We start from the raw sequence: 13,863 nt of genomic DNA, 5'->3' as shown, positions 1-13,863 counted from the left end.
GAAGAAGAGTATGGAAATGATATGATGATACATCTTTTAGATATCCCATCTTTAAATAAGATTTTTGAACATTCACAAATCTAGTTTCCTTTTGCAACAAAGATTTTCTTTTTTTTTTTTGGTTATTACTGTAACTTTTTCCTCATGTTGTTTTGCTAATTGCCTGGTTACTTCTTGTTACTACTCAGGAACTTCCAGGGGGATAACAGGTTAAGAGCTTATTGATTTTTTTAAATAACTCCATGAATATTTCAGTATAGCTCTTGCTTATTTCTAAGGATCCAAGGCAAACCATCAGGCATGAAACAGTAATAGTGTACAAAATGTGAATCCGGTTCCTGACGTTGTGTTGGGGGACTCAAACTTTCAAAAGTAGTCCTGTATGGATTTCGGGCAGTGTTGAAGATTCAAATAGCACATTAAAATAGTGTGTTTAAAAAAGTATAATGAATATGAAAAAAAATTTTTTGAGGCACAACAATTGAATTTAAAATTAATTTATCCTTTATTAATCCCCATGGGGAAATTCGTTCTCTGCAAAAAACCATCATGGACGAACCGTGATCAGTAGGTATGCCATCCAAAATCAATTAATGGTAAACTTCTTAGAAAATATGATTTACAGGAGTTATGTTTTAAAACTTAGGGCACAAAGTATGTCATTAATATTTAAGAAAAAAAAAAAAAAAAAAAAAGCAGCGATATCACTTCAGTGATCATTAACCTTGTCTGGCCCATCTGTTTGTGAGGTCACAAAAAATGGAAGAAGCGTGGCTATTCTCACCTGCGGGTATCTACAGACATGGAGCCAGTTATAAACCGAACAGAAAAACAGCTTCGCAAAAGTATGAATACCATTCAACATCTTCATCCACAGTGTTCATTTTTAGGACACCTATTACATCCACCTAGACTGAATAACATGCACGCACGCACGCATACAGGGATTCCTTTCTTTATTATGAAGTAGATTTTCTCTTCTGCCTGTCTTGCTGAAAACCAGATTGCCTGGTTTTTCCTGCAGCGACCATCATAAGCCTATAACTGTAATTTCCACATGCAAAATTAAAGAAAATCAATTACTTAGTAAAAACTGGATGGCACACTGTTCACAAGTAAAACAGTAACATTCATTTTCGTAAAAGTGACAATGACACAAGTCTAAGTCATGGCTGCCACAGAACCTTTCCTGTCACTGAAGAAGCTCTTGAGCAACATGACTTGACCGATTCCGATGACAAACAACAAGATCGTTTCACCGATGGACCAGAGGGTGACGCGTTCATAGAGGTCTTCTGCCCTTGTGCGGTCGTGAGCCTCCCTTAGTCTGTATCGTGTCTGAGATTCAGTCACCACCTTCAGGATCTCATGAATAGAGACACACGTCGACTCCAGCTGAAACATCAGTACATTTTTATTTATCTATGTCTCTGTATATGAAGTTAACAGTTCCTAAATTGCTTTGCAACACTGTCAGCATTTAAGGACTTGTTAGAATCTAAATTTCTTCAGATGCTTTAACAGTATCTATTTAACAGATTTAAATAACAGTATTCATTCATTCAAAATGTTTGATTGATTTTTGTGGATTAAGTCAAAATACTTTGAGAGAAAAACATCCATCATAATATTACTATTTTTATTATTATTATTGTTATTGTTATTATTACCACTACTACTAATTTTCATAGAGTTATACATTCAATTTTGATATATTGTCTTCACAGCCATTAAAAATTGTTACATTATGTAACATTTGTGCTTACTTATGGGCTGCTTGTATTTTAATATTGTATATATACACATATACACATATACTGTTGGAGTGTCATCAAAAACACGAAGTCTATCTCTGTAGTTTGGTTAAGAAATGGAGGACTAAAGAATGGCTGCTGCATTTTGAAAAAATATTACACTTTTATTTTGAGGGTAATGAAGTGAAAGGTTTGAGAAAATTTGACCATATGCGAATCAAAAGTATGTAAAAAGGACAATAATAGTCCTACGCATTAAGAATGCTTCAGTACAGCCTTCTTTCTGGATTCAATAATTTGGCAGAAGAGAATGCTCTTTTGCCATTATTCATAAAAAAATGATACATTTGCACATTGTCTCCTTCACCTGTGCTATCATGTATGTGCCAAGACAAGATGTGTTTTTTTCCTCATGCTTTCAGTGTGCCTGCACATGCAATGCTGAGCCATTTGCTCAGCAGGTGGCAGTATTGAGCAACTACTTCCACATTCAAAGGTATAGATGGATGTACCTGAGTCAGTGCCGTAGATCTCAACATGGTTGGAAGGAGTGGGTCATCATCACCATGGCGGAAGTCAAGGTAAACGGTTTTGTGTGTAAAAGTGGAGAATTCATTGGAAAAGCAGACTCTGTAGACCCCCTTCATAGTTGTGGTGTGAGAGAAGCTGTCGTACTGCTTCTTGTTCTCATTATACAGCATATTGTTAAGAGGATCCATCACAAAACAGTCCACATCATAGTTTCCTCCTGAAATCACCTGAAAGAAATGACGAGAATAAAAAAAGTTGGAATATGTAGATGATGAGATATGATGTTTCAGGATTTTTCCAAGACATATGTTATGGCAAATAGGGAACAAGCCCAAACAATTAATATGAATCTCTCAGTGGAAAAGCTGCAAAGGGGTTGATCATTATTCGAGCAGCAGTGATAGATTATTTAATTAAGGTTGTATCAATCAGTATAAATGAATAGTTGAGTATAAAAGGTTTACTTTTCCATTCCAAAAACTTTTCCCAAAAGGGAAAAAAAAATGTTCCTTGTGTCCCTTAGTATAAATAGCTTACTAGTTCTCCTTTTTTGAGAGGGAAAAACAGACAGTTTTGTTACAGATCACAAAATACTCAGAAAACTTTACCGTTGGAACGTAAGTATGACCCATAAAATACTTTGACCCTTTCTGATAGTTTAAATTAATTGTGATATTGTTTTCCATGATATCTCGAGTCTTTCTATCTTTTCCATATGGGTCGTGTGACTGGAAGTCACCAGTCCAGCAGGTTTTCCAGGTTCCAAGGCTTAACAGTGGTATCCTTGTGTCCTGTCCTTTTTTTATTCATCATTGCAAAAGATATTAATTTGGTTTGAACTTTTGTACGGATGTTTTGTACAATCTTTGCAGGTGCATTTGTGGAAGAGAGGAGAGAAAATGTACATCAACACAAATCGAGAAGTTCTAATCAAATATGTAAAGAAATTTAAGTCATACACAAGAAACGATAAATATGGATAGTTTGTGGGTTTCCTGCATTTTACTCTTCCTTCACCAAAATGAAACATTAACTTCACTTAAATTTGTAGTCTGGCACAGTTAAGGACAGCTCAGAATGTCCTGTGAGTAGCAGGGAGGTTTAGCTGTCATTACTTGTCCAGGAATTAGTCGATGGCAGCGTCTCCATTAAATGATAATACTTACCTGGAAATCTACGTCAAACTTCACGTCCTCCTCCAGTTCTTCGTAGAAACATTGCTTGTCGTTGTCGGGAAGCTCAAATGTGAGCTCAGTCCCGAACACAGCCAACACATTTAGCAAAAGACAACTCAGTACCGGGTAGAACATGGTGAGGGAAATACCAGAAGTCTTGAGAGAATCTTCCTGAGTGCTGTAATGATGCCAGTTTGAAGCTCTGACGTGGCACGGAAGACTAAACTTCCATGGCAACTTTGTATTTTTTGATAGAAATTAGGCTACAAAAGAATAAAAGAAACTTTATGAAGGTCTGAATGTCGGTTCAGTTATGAGTAAGTCAAAACCCAGAGAATATTTACGACGGTCCTTGTACTTTTACACCTCCTTCAGGAAACCTTATACGTCATTAAACCCTGCCGTTTTCAAAATAAAAGCGTAATAAAAATTGCGACATATTGACCTATGCAAAAGTTTTTGTACTAAGATTCTTTATAAAATTGCATTATTATTATTATTACTATTATTGCTATTATTATTACTATTATTATTATATTTGAGTAAATGGCAATGAATTAACATTTTGGTGGGGGTAAATATGTAAATTAATAAAAACCACAGGACGTGAGGAGAGGTAGTATTTAGGTTTATGATAAATCTAAGCTTGTGCTTTTATAGATACTGTGGACTTTTAAAAAAAATTAAAACGTTTTTCTTTGCTAGAGGAAGAAAAAAGAAAAAGAAAAAAATGGTATGGCGCTTATCAATTTAGTTTAGTTTAACTAGTTATCAAATGTGGATGAAGTAATACAACTGGTCCGAACAAGAGAATTAATGGATGATGGATAACTAACAAATACATTTAAATGTGTGACTGTTTGCTTTAACAACCGAGGATGGTTACGGCCTTCACTTTTTATTCTGAAAATCTTATTGCAAGTACGTCACAATACACTTCCGGCCAAGTGACTATTTTGTCAAAACATTGTTTTCAATTGCCTGTAAAGGCTATTTTTGTCATATTGTGCCAGGGACATCGAAGCTTCGCACTCGGATCACATATTTACGGAAAATCTTTTATAAATTATCCGATCAGGGCGCCATCGATCGAACCTGGACAGCGACTGATAGCCTGAAAGATGCAAAACTACGCCGCCGCGATGAAAGATTTTGTCGAGGTTCATGCAACCGGTCTCACCGTTGCAGTTGTTGCAGGTAAATTGTGTTTTATTTAATTGTAAGATTTTGAAGTCTTTCACTCGTACGTCTTAATTTGGATGTCACTGAAAGTAAAATTTGTTTCTGTTTTAATGTGATAAATAGGAAACGTCTTTCATTAAAGCTGCTCATTGTTTATTTGCATGTACAGATGTTTAAGAGAACAATCTACTACATCATATTGTACATATCATATCACATATCACATCATTAGAATCTGTTTCTTGGAGAGTTCATTAAAAGTAATGGGACTTATCTGTCTGAACCTCAAAATAAGGACAAATTCACTTGTTACTATGTATTATCAAATCGTCTCGTACACTAATTTCATTAAACCCGAGATATTTGTGTCACATTTCAAAGAATGGGGCTATATTGGATGGGGCAGGTAGAAGCATTGTGCTGCTGTGTTAACATCTCGTTTTTCCTGCCAGGGACAGGCTTACTGGCCTTGCGCCGATGGCTGGCAGGAGGAGTGTGTCGGAGCAAGGTCAGGCTGGATGGGAAAACAGTCCTGATCACAGGAGCCAACACTGGCATTGGGAAAGAGACAGCCCTGGATATGGCCAAGAGAGGTGAGAGGGCAGGAGAGATTCAGCTATCGGTTTGACACATTCAAAAAGGTTTTTTTTTTTCATGCCATAATAATAAATATTCAAGTTTATGCACTGTTTATGTAATTTTAGTAGCACTTATATGAGACAGAAATACCTCCCAGAAAGGTTTTTACTTATTGCTCAGTAATGTTAATTAATTATGAACATCACTTTAGTCAGACGCTTCTTTAAGTATATATCATATTATCTGAAGGCATGGAAAATTACCACTGTGTTTATATTTGTTTGGGCTGATTAGCTACATTTAAAATAAAATATGCATTCAATTTAATATTTTTCTTTCTCTTATTCTTTTCCTTTTGCTGCTTCCTTCAGGGGTTAGTCCAGTAAAACATCTGCCTCCATCAAACCCTTTCCTCTTCATCCTCCTCTCTCACTGATCTCATGGTCTCCTGCCTGGCAGTTCCAGCCTCAGCATCCTTCTTCCCCGATATTCACTATCCCTCCTCTGTACTTGTTCAAACCATCTTAGTTTGGCCTCTGTGACTTTATCTCCAAGCATCTTACATGTGCTGTCCCTCTGATGGACTCATTCCTGATCCTATCCATCCTCGTCACTCCCAAAGAGGACCTCAATGTTTCCATCTCTGCTACCTCTGGCTCTGCCTGCTGTTTTTTCTTCAGCGCTCCTGTCTCTAAACCAGACAGCATCGCTGGTCCCATTACCACCCTTTCCTTTCACTCATTTATCATCCTTGACACGTCAACCTGCTTGCACATGTTTCTTCACCTCTTTTCCACACTCTCTGTTGCTCTGGACTGTTGATTCTAGGTACTTGAAATCTTACACGTTCTTCATGTCTGTTTTGCTCCATCTAAACTTCATTCCTTTGCAGGGCATACCTAGATCTCTCTAGATTTCTCTCCACCTGCTCCCTGTTCTCACTGCAGATCTCAATTTCATCTGCATTTAGACTTAATTTAAACCCTGCTGAAATATTTTAGAAATACTCGGGTTATTTCTCACAAATCTAAATATATTCTTTTGCTGATTTTTACAGATGACTGCTAGTTAATTCATCTAATTTTCCCATAGCTCTGACAACTTCATTTCCTGATATTATAACCAAAAGGTTAATTCTCAAGAGGAAAAAGACTGAACTTGAAAATCACATGAAGAAATATGATCAAAATATTTACATTGCTGTTTCTCCATGCATGTAAATATTTAATTGCCTAGTTTTTGGTAATGTATTGTAACCTTTTATCTGTACATGAAGACTGGGTTATCTTGTCCAGGGGCCAGAGTGATCCTTGCCTGCAGGGACATGACACGAGCTCGCTTGGCGGCTGATGACATCCGCCAGCGGACTGGCAATGGCAACGTCGTGGTGAAGAAACTGGACCTCGCCTCACTGCAGTCTGTCAGAGACCTGGCCAGGGATGTCCAGCAAAATGAGGAACGTCTAGATATCCTAATCAACAACGCAGGTGATTTTAGGGGTTCACTTGCCTGCAGCTGCAGTTTTAGCCTGCGGGAATAATTTTAAAACACCAACGAGAGATGTTTGCACAAGCTTGTTTTCAAGGGCATCATGCATTTGCATGTGACCTCAAATTCGATATTATAAAAGACTTCTCAGATAGGTCAAATATGGATTCATGCAAATATTGGTTGATTTTTTTTTTTTTTTTAGTAAAATTTATGTTGACAAGCAGACACACAACCTTAACTTTGACTGTGAGCTAATCATTATTTTTCATATTGCAGGTATCATGATGTGTCCCAAGTGGATGACCGAAGATGGTTTTGAAATGCAGTTTGGGGTGAACCACCTGGGACATTTTCTGCTCACCAATTGTCTTCTGGACCTGCTGAAGAAGTCTGCTCCAAGTCGAGTTGTCATCGTCTCCAGCCTGGCACATGAGAAGGGTGAGCCAATCTGAATTATTGAATGGCTCTTGTTTTTACGGAAATAATACTTAAATGATATGCCTCATAAAATAGTCAATAGCTGAGCATGCGTTTGTTGCGGGATATTAAGTGACATCTCTTTCAGGTCACATACACTTTGATGACATCAATCTAGATACGGACTACAAGCGGGACGTCAGTTACCGTCAAAGCAAGCTGGCAAATGTGATGTTTGGCAGAGAACTGGCTAAAAGACTGCAAGGTGCTGTAAAATCCACTTAATGCAACATAATTGAAGTTTTAACTTTTATTGTTCCATTTAAAGGTTATTGAACTCTGAAACGTGGCATTTATTGCAATGTTTTCTTTGTTTTTTTCAGTGCTGTTTCACAAGATACCATGTTATTTGTTTTGTCCGAGCATTATGTTAAATGAAAGATATAAATGATTGTGTAACATATCATATCAAGGCATAATGGTGTATTAAGACAAGTTATTACGTTAAACGGGCAAATATTTTGTTTTTGTTTGTTTATATGTTGATAATTGATTGCTGTTTCAGTGATTTTTTTTTTCATACATATATAATAAGGAGTATAAAATTCAATTTTATTCAGAGTAATGGAAAATGCCATGAGTAGATTAACAGTTAAGACAAAGTGAAGTTGACATCAGTAAATCTGCCAATTATCTGAAAATGAGCCACAAAGTATCAAAATAGTTGAAAGAAATTACTTTTTCAAATGCCAAATTAAACAAGTTCATGCCGGGCTCGTGAGATAGACCATATGAATAGTATATATACTGTATGTAAATATACATATACATACAACAGGTATCTAAATATCAGTTTAAAATGTCAACCTACAAAAAGGTTTGAAGCTGTTCCTTCTTTTCTTTAGGCACAAATGTGACTGTATACAGTCTCCACCCTGGAGTCATTAAAACAGAGTTGGGTCGCCATCTTTTCCCCACGCTATCTCTGTGGAAGAGGATTTTAGCCTGGCCCTTTCTGATGTTGATCAAGACGCCCTGGGAAGGAGCCCAGACCACCATCTACTGTGCAGTGGATGAGAGCCTGGCACATGTTAGCGGCCTCTACTACAGGTAGGAGACCTCATTTGGTATCAGTGAAAATAATATATATATGTATTTCAACAGTTTGACATAACTTTTCCTTAACTATATATTGTTTAACCTTTTTTTCATCCAATTCATGTCTTTATTAATTCAATGGTAAAACTTGAGATCGAGATAAAAAATAAAAAAAAACATTTGATATCATATCAGCCAAATTAGTATTTATAAATACTGGACTAATTTCCATAAGGTTCTAACCACACTCCATCGGACTGATCTGTCCCCTCTTGTCTCCTACACTGTGCAGTGACTGTGCCCCCAAGACTGCCGCGCCTCAGGCCCTGGATGATGCTGCAGCCAAGAAGCTCTGGGACCTCAGCGCCTCCATGGTTGGTCTGGCATAATCTCAGTAGGCGTTTGCTGATGATGTCAGTGGCCATGTTTGTATGATAATGAATTATGATTATTGATTTAAACAATATGAATGTAAGGCCTTGCACTAACTATGATGCTGTTCCGTGTTACATTTAGTGCTGCTAAGGTTTGCTGTTCAAAACTGAAAAAATGCACTTATTAATATCAAACCCGATCATTTGGAAATGCTTTTAACTTTATACTACATGTATTCAACCTTTTTCCTCATATGTATGAGACACTGCTGCTCGCTATATTATTTTGCAAAATAAAATGATGTTGTTTTTAATAAATAACTTTTGGTTGAATCTGCTTTTTGCTGGTCTTAAAAAGTCTCTTTAGACTTGTCTTTTTTCCATTTAAATCAATTCATTAAAAGTGAACATTTGTAGACACGGTTTAATTCACAGGGTTAACCGCAATTAAGCATGTATCATATTATATTACTTATTAATGCAATCAGAATCACATTTTACAAACATGGAACCTCCTTATTTTAATGTTCTTTACAGATAACCATCCATACCATTGTATGAGTGTGTATTAAACTTGTTACTGTGTTAGAGTCAAAAATTCAGAATAGTTTAACAAATTATTACTAAAAAACTCAATTTGACTTTTCATTGATTAGTTTGATTTTATAAATATATTATAAAATCAAAGTTGAAAAGCATTTTGTTTATCATTGATTATTTGACATTAGTGATATTCTTATAACTGCATATGTTGATGTAATTGAGTGCTCTGATTATAAAGTGTCAAAAACTAGATCATGAAAAGGGTTGGCATTTGCTGACATTCAATAATTAGATGTAAAGTCCAGTGATTTTATATGGTTTCATGCCAGTTTATTTACTAACGAAAAACATTACACAAACACGTTTAATATCATAAATAAGTAACAATAAATAGGATGGAGAAAATATCGGGGAACACACAATACAATTTGACAGTATCGCAAATTATAGCCTCCAAATATGGGTTAAAATTCCGCAAGGAATCTTCAATCTTTGTAGTTACTGCTAACAGCTAAGACAATTTATACTTCATTATATTTCTTATTCTTCCTCCTTTCCACTATTGTCTATTACTGTTATGTTTTTACTTGAAACTCTGGCACAACAATTTCCTTCGGGATTAATAAAGTTGTTCTCATCTCATCTTCTCATCTCATCTCAAATCATCAACGTCAAACAATTGTGATTTTAGAAGGAACATTCACCTCATGAAATGAAGATTTTTCACAGAACAAATGTTTGAACATCAGTGAGAAGTTTTCTGTGAGTTACAATAAGTATGTAAACAATTCATTTGAATACGGCACCATTAAAGCCATATTAAGGGAAACAGAAAAGCCAAAGGAAATCATCTCATGGTAAAGTTTTGCAGTCAATCTGGACTACAGATAATTTTGTGATTAGCTATTTTCAAATGGTTTTTGGTGCAAAATGTCATTCTACTGTTTCCATGAAAAACCAGACATCTCAGTATCCAAAATTCAGTCAGCCACAAGAAATATGGAGATGGTTAAATAGCAGTAGTGTTTTTTTTATTTTTTTATTGATATGTCCCTTTGAAGAAATGCTACCAATCTGGTCTCCTTTTCTGTATTTAAGGAATTCTTCATATTTTTCATATTCTTAATATTTTGAAGACCCTTTCATTGATATTGTTCAAGAACAATATTGAATGTCATTTTTTTTCAACTTAAAAAAAAATAGAAATCAGTTTATGTTTTCAGGTTTTTGTGTCACACAATTCATTTACATATCCTACTTTTGGATTACAACACATCACCCTGGGCATTAAATGTCGTGTGGAAATGTCAAGGCTGCGTGTTTTGAGGTGTGAATAGCGTCAGTATTATTGGTATGTATTGTAATGAAATTACTCACCAAATATTTTTATTGCAGGTCATCAGTCGCATCATGCAAGGTAGAGCTACTGCGTTTTTTTTCAGGTGGTTATTGCACTGGTGTCATTTTCCAGTTAACTTCATGTTATATATATTCTTTTAAAAGCTGTAGTGTGGATGAAACACATCCATGTTGTCCCTCACGAGTAATGCATTTTAATAAGTTTGTCCTTTTGACAAAATACTCACAGTTGATTCTTGTGTTTTTCCTGGAAAATATGACCTACAACCAGGTGTGCTCTGAGCTGCCTGAAGGCAATTTTTCGTTTCAGTTAATATCCCCATGCATCTCATTTTACAACAGAAGACAAATGCAAAGGCAAACCATTCCACTTTTTAGGTCTTGACAACTTATGTATCCCACAGCAAAACAAAATTTAAGTTGTTTATTACAAACTAGAACAAAATTAAATGTGGAATTGCAGTTCATTCGAAATGTAAATGCTGGTAGATATAACAGTTTTGAGTCACAAATCTTCAAAACAGAAAATTACAGTTTTAAAATTGATTACGTTGCTCTGATCCAGAAATCTCCAATACAACAAGTTCAACATGATCACAAATCATAAATTGCATGAATGAATTCGCCCAAAGGGCTCTTTGACCCAGATGATGTTTCTCCAGTATGTGTCGGTATTGTCATGCACATGCCCTTATCAGTTCTCCGTCCAACGGATACAGAATCTATAGCTGGGCTGGAAAAGTGATAAGGAGATGTGAGCGACCACAGTACCTCAACAGCGCCTGTTGAACTGCTGTCACGCTGGGTTGAAGGACCCGGCGTGAAGGGATAGAATGGAAAGCTGCCATCCCCTTTCCTGAAAGCTGTGGCCCTGAATGCAGTTGCCGCAGGTGAGTTGTGCCTCTTTACTTCCATTCTGCAGCCACAGCTCAAGTACAGTCCCTCTGTCCCTCTTTCTGCCAGCGGAAAAGTGCTCCTGATGCTGCCAGAAACCAGTTCAGATCGCACCGGTCATGGAGTGTGTTCCGGCAGCAGTGGCCCTTCAGTGTCTAGCTGCTGACAAACTTTTGAGACACACCCCATTGATGAGTTTTATTTCACTGCAGCCCCGCCTGGCTCCAAAGGATTTCTTGGCTGCCATTGGCTCATGTTCAGACCTCACCATACCTGCCCCCTGCCTCCTGTGGACTGGAGCCAAATAGTTCTTTCACTTGTCAGTCATGGATCAACCAGTGGGATGAGAGCGACCAGGCTTAGCGGGTGTGTTTTTCGCCACAGGTGTGGGTGAAAAGCAAATACCAATATGTACATACCTGTCAGCTCCTCTGGTATTTAGCTTCTAGAAATTGAGACCTCTTTTGACTACTAGCTCTTCCCCTCCCTCAACCTGGGCCTCAGGTCAAGGGAGAAGGAAATACCTCTGATTTCATTTGCAAAAAAGAGCTTTTTAAACCATGTTTTGTTTATTATTTTCTCAGGCCTTGTACCTTATTCAGAAGTACAAAAGTAAACACAAGTGGAATTCACAAGTCTTACTGTGGACTTCCTTTGTGCCTCAAAGGATGTTTGAAGTGTAAATGTATTCAACTCTTATGTAACATGAGTCATCAGAAACAGCTTTTCAATTGCGAAACTGCAAGTAATATAAGACAAATAACAGCGGCGCTTTGCCTTATACAATTTGCGAAGGCAGCACAGTCGGATCTCGTTATACACATTGACATCTCGAGTCTGTCAGTGTGCAGGTGCAGGCGGCGGCATGAGCTCCCCCCCCAGCAAAGAACGTCAGAGTGCCCCCTCTGGAGATCGCAGCTTTGAGGAGAATGTGTGTGAAGTAGCAGATTGTACTGTCTGCCCCTTTGGTATGCAGTCCTCCCTCTGCTCCTTGATTCAGCCTTTCTCTTTAAGTCTCGCCCTTCATCTTGAACTGAATCTCTCTTCCTCTCTCTGTCTCTCTCTCCCTCAAAGTACAGAAGTGAACAGTGTTCGCCTCAGGCAGGTGCGGGAATGCAGGTTTGCTGCATTCTAGCGCCTTGAGAGGAACAGAGTAGCCTGGCACTGTCATTACCTCTGGACGAGTCTGTGCATGTGTTGAGCTGAATCAGAGCAGCCATGGTGACTAAGCTTCTCCGTGCTGCCTGTCACAGACCTGATGTTTCCTCACCAAAAGGACTCTTTTGACTATTTTACAGGTAAAATCCAGTGGAGAAATTCCACAGGAAACTTGCCTTTGACACAGTTTGTGTCCACAAAATTGCAGTCACTGTCTTGAAGGGAAGCATGAATATACAAACATGGTATAAATACTGCAAGCATTAAAAAAAGGTGTGCTTGTGCCATAATTGTTTCACCTGCCCTGTAGTGTTTCCCCATTAGAAGACTGCAAAAAGATAAAAGTTGCATGCTCAAGAAGCACAAACCCCTTTGTTAACATATAAAATACAAAAGTACGGATTCATTGTCTTTACTTTCGCAAACGTGGAAACTTTACACGTTCTGAGGTGGACTGAAAGTGAAAAGGTATCAATGACGAGCTTGTTACCCAAAGCAGCGGGCATCACCGTGTGTAATAAGAGAGATGGTTAGTTTGATTTCCATTTATGAGCATTAGTGTGAGTCATCATTAAAATTGACTCTTATTAAAAATATTTCAAATACTTTTATTTATACATTTACATTTCACAATTTTACAATGTTAGCGTTATGAAATGCTTATCCATTATTTCTATAGGGCCTTTTGAGTGGAGTATTTATCCTTACTTAAGGAAAACAGAGCCCTGAAGGGATCATGGAACAAAGATCAGGAATCTAACAGCGACTTTTCATTTGAGGGGCTGAAAAGTTTTGAAGCTCCTGTCATGTCAGGTGATGGTAATTGACCTCAGTTGTGAATTGAAGAATTTAAATGCTACACAACAATGGGGTAAAGAAAATGATCGCACGCAAAAATTTCTGTAAAAATCAGAACTATGACATACAAACACCCACAGTATATATCTATATTCTATAGATTATCCCATGAATGCCGACCGGGCTTCCGGCAGCCTGACCTCGGATGCTGATCGGGGTGAGAGGCCTGCATGGCGGTTGGCTGCGAGGTGCGTTCAGACCCCGAGGCCGTATTCAGTCACCAGGGATAAAGACATTGTCGAGTGAGCACACAGACGACAGGGGATGTGCTGAGTCAGCTGTCCGTCCGGCTTAGCACACGCTGTGCTGCTTCCAAGTCCACATCACACCGTTCCCATCAGCTCCTCAAGTCAGGTGTCAGGCCCGTTTGATTATATTTGTTTGTGACAACTTAAAAGATTTTTGAAAACTATCAACAATGACAAGGTACAATTAGCAGGCTCCAAGAGG

The 13,863-nt window shown here is 37.6% G+C and overlaps 2 protein-coding genes across 2 annotated transcripts; one reads left to right on the top strand and one right to left on the bottom strand.

The window, feature by feature from the left end:
* Nucleotides 1–486: 486 nt before the first annotated feature.
* tmed3 (transmembrane p24 trafficking protein 3) lies at nucleotides 487–3,833 on the bottom strand. The gene is made up of 3 exons (XM_086175217.1): nucleotides 3,452–3,833; nucleotides 2,267–2,512; nucleotides 487–1,395 (listed from the first exon to the last, which is right to left on the bottom strand). The coding sequence occupies exons 1-3, from the start codon at nucleotides 3,593–3,595 to the stop codon at nucleotides 1,162–1,164; spliced, it is 624 nt and encodes a 207-aa protein (XP_086031343.1). The 5' UTR covers nucleotides 3,596–3,833; the 3' UTR covers nucleotides 487–1,161.
* Nucleotides 3,834–4,446: 613 nt separating this feature from the next.
* Nucleotides 4,447–8,929, top strand: LOC147217988 (retinol dehydrogenase 13). Its single transcript, XM_086175216.1, has 7 exons — nucleotides 4,447–4,657; nucleotides 5,095–5,235; nucleotides 6,517–6,708; nucleotides 6,989–7,150; nucleotides 7,278–7,394; nucleotides 8,035–8,239; nucleotides 8,520–8,929. Exons 1-7 carry the CDS (start codon nucleotides 4,582–4,584, stop codon nucleotides 8,614–8,616), a joined length of 990 nt encoding a protein of 329 aa, XP_086031342.1. The 5' UTR covers nucleotides 4,447–4,581; the 3' UTR covers nucleotides 8,617–8,929.
* The last annotated feature ends 4,934 nt before the right edge of the window (nucleotides 8,930–13,863 follow it).

The sequence above is a fragment of the Fistularia commersonii genome, chromosome 27 (genome assembly GCF_037954325.1).
Source record: "Fistularia commersonii isolate RoL2024-O1a breed Wild chromosome 27, RoL_Fcom_v1.0, whole genome shotgun sequence".
Classification (NCBI taxonomy): domain Eukaryota; kingdom Metazoa; phylum Chordata; class Actinopteri; order Syngnathiformes; family Fistulariidae; genus Fistularia; species Fistularia commersonii.
The sequence above is the reverse complement of the archived record's forward strand: the minus strand, read 5'-3'. Positions and strand labels throughout refer to the sequence as shown.

What these genes read in the sequence shown, in the direction of transcription:
- tmed3 (XM_086175217.1), bottom strand. Translation starts at nt 3,595, where the DNA reads ATGTTCTACCCGGTACTGAGTTGTCTTTTGCTAAATGTGTTGGCTGTG. An exon ending in AGTTTGACGTAGATTTCCAG is followed by an intron (nt 2,513 to 3,451) that starts GTAAGTATTATC and finishes CATTTCTTTCAG; the next exon opens with GTGATTTCAGGAGGAAACTA. An exon ending in GATCTACGGCACTGACTCAG is followed by an intron (nt 1,396 to 2,266) that starts GTACATCCATCT and finishes CTGATGTTTCAG; the next exon opens with CTGGAGTCGACGTGTGTCTC.
- LOC147217988 (XM_086175216.1), top strand. Translation starts at nt 4,582, where the DNA reads ATGCAAAACTACGCCGCCGCGATGAAAGATTTTGTCGAGGTTCATGCA. An exon ending in CAGCCTGGCACATGAGAAGG is followed by an intron (nt 7,151 to 7,277) that starts GTGAGCCAATCT and finishes CATCTCTTTCAG; the next exon opens with GTCACATACACTTTGATGAC. An exon ending in ACTGGCTAAAAGACTGCAAG is followed by an intron (nt 7,395 to 8,034) that starts GTGCTGTAAAAT and finishes TCTTTTCTTTAG; the next exon opens with GCACAAATGTGACTGTATAC.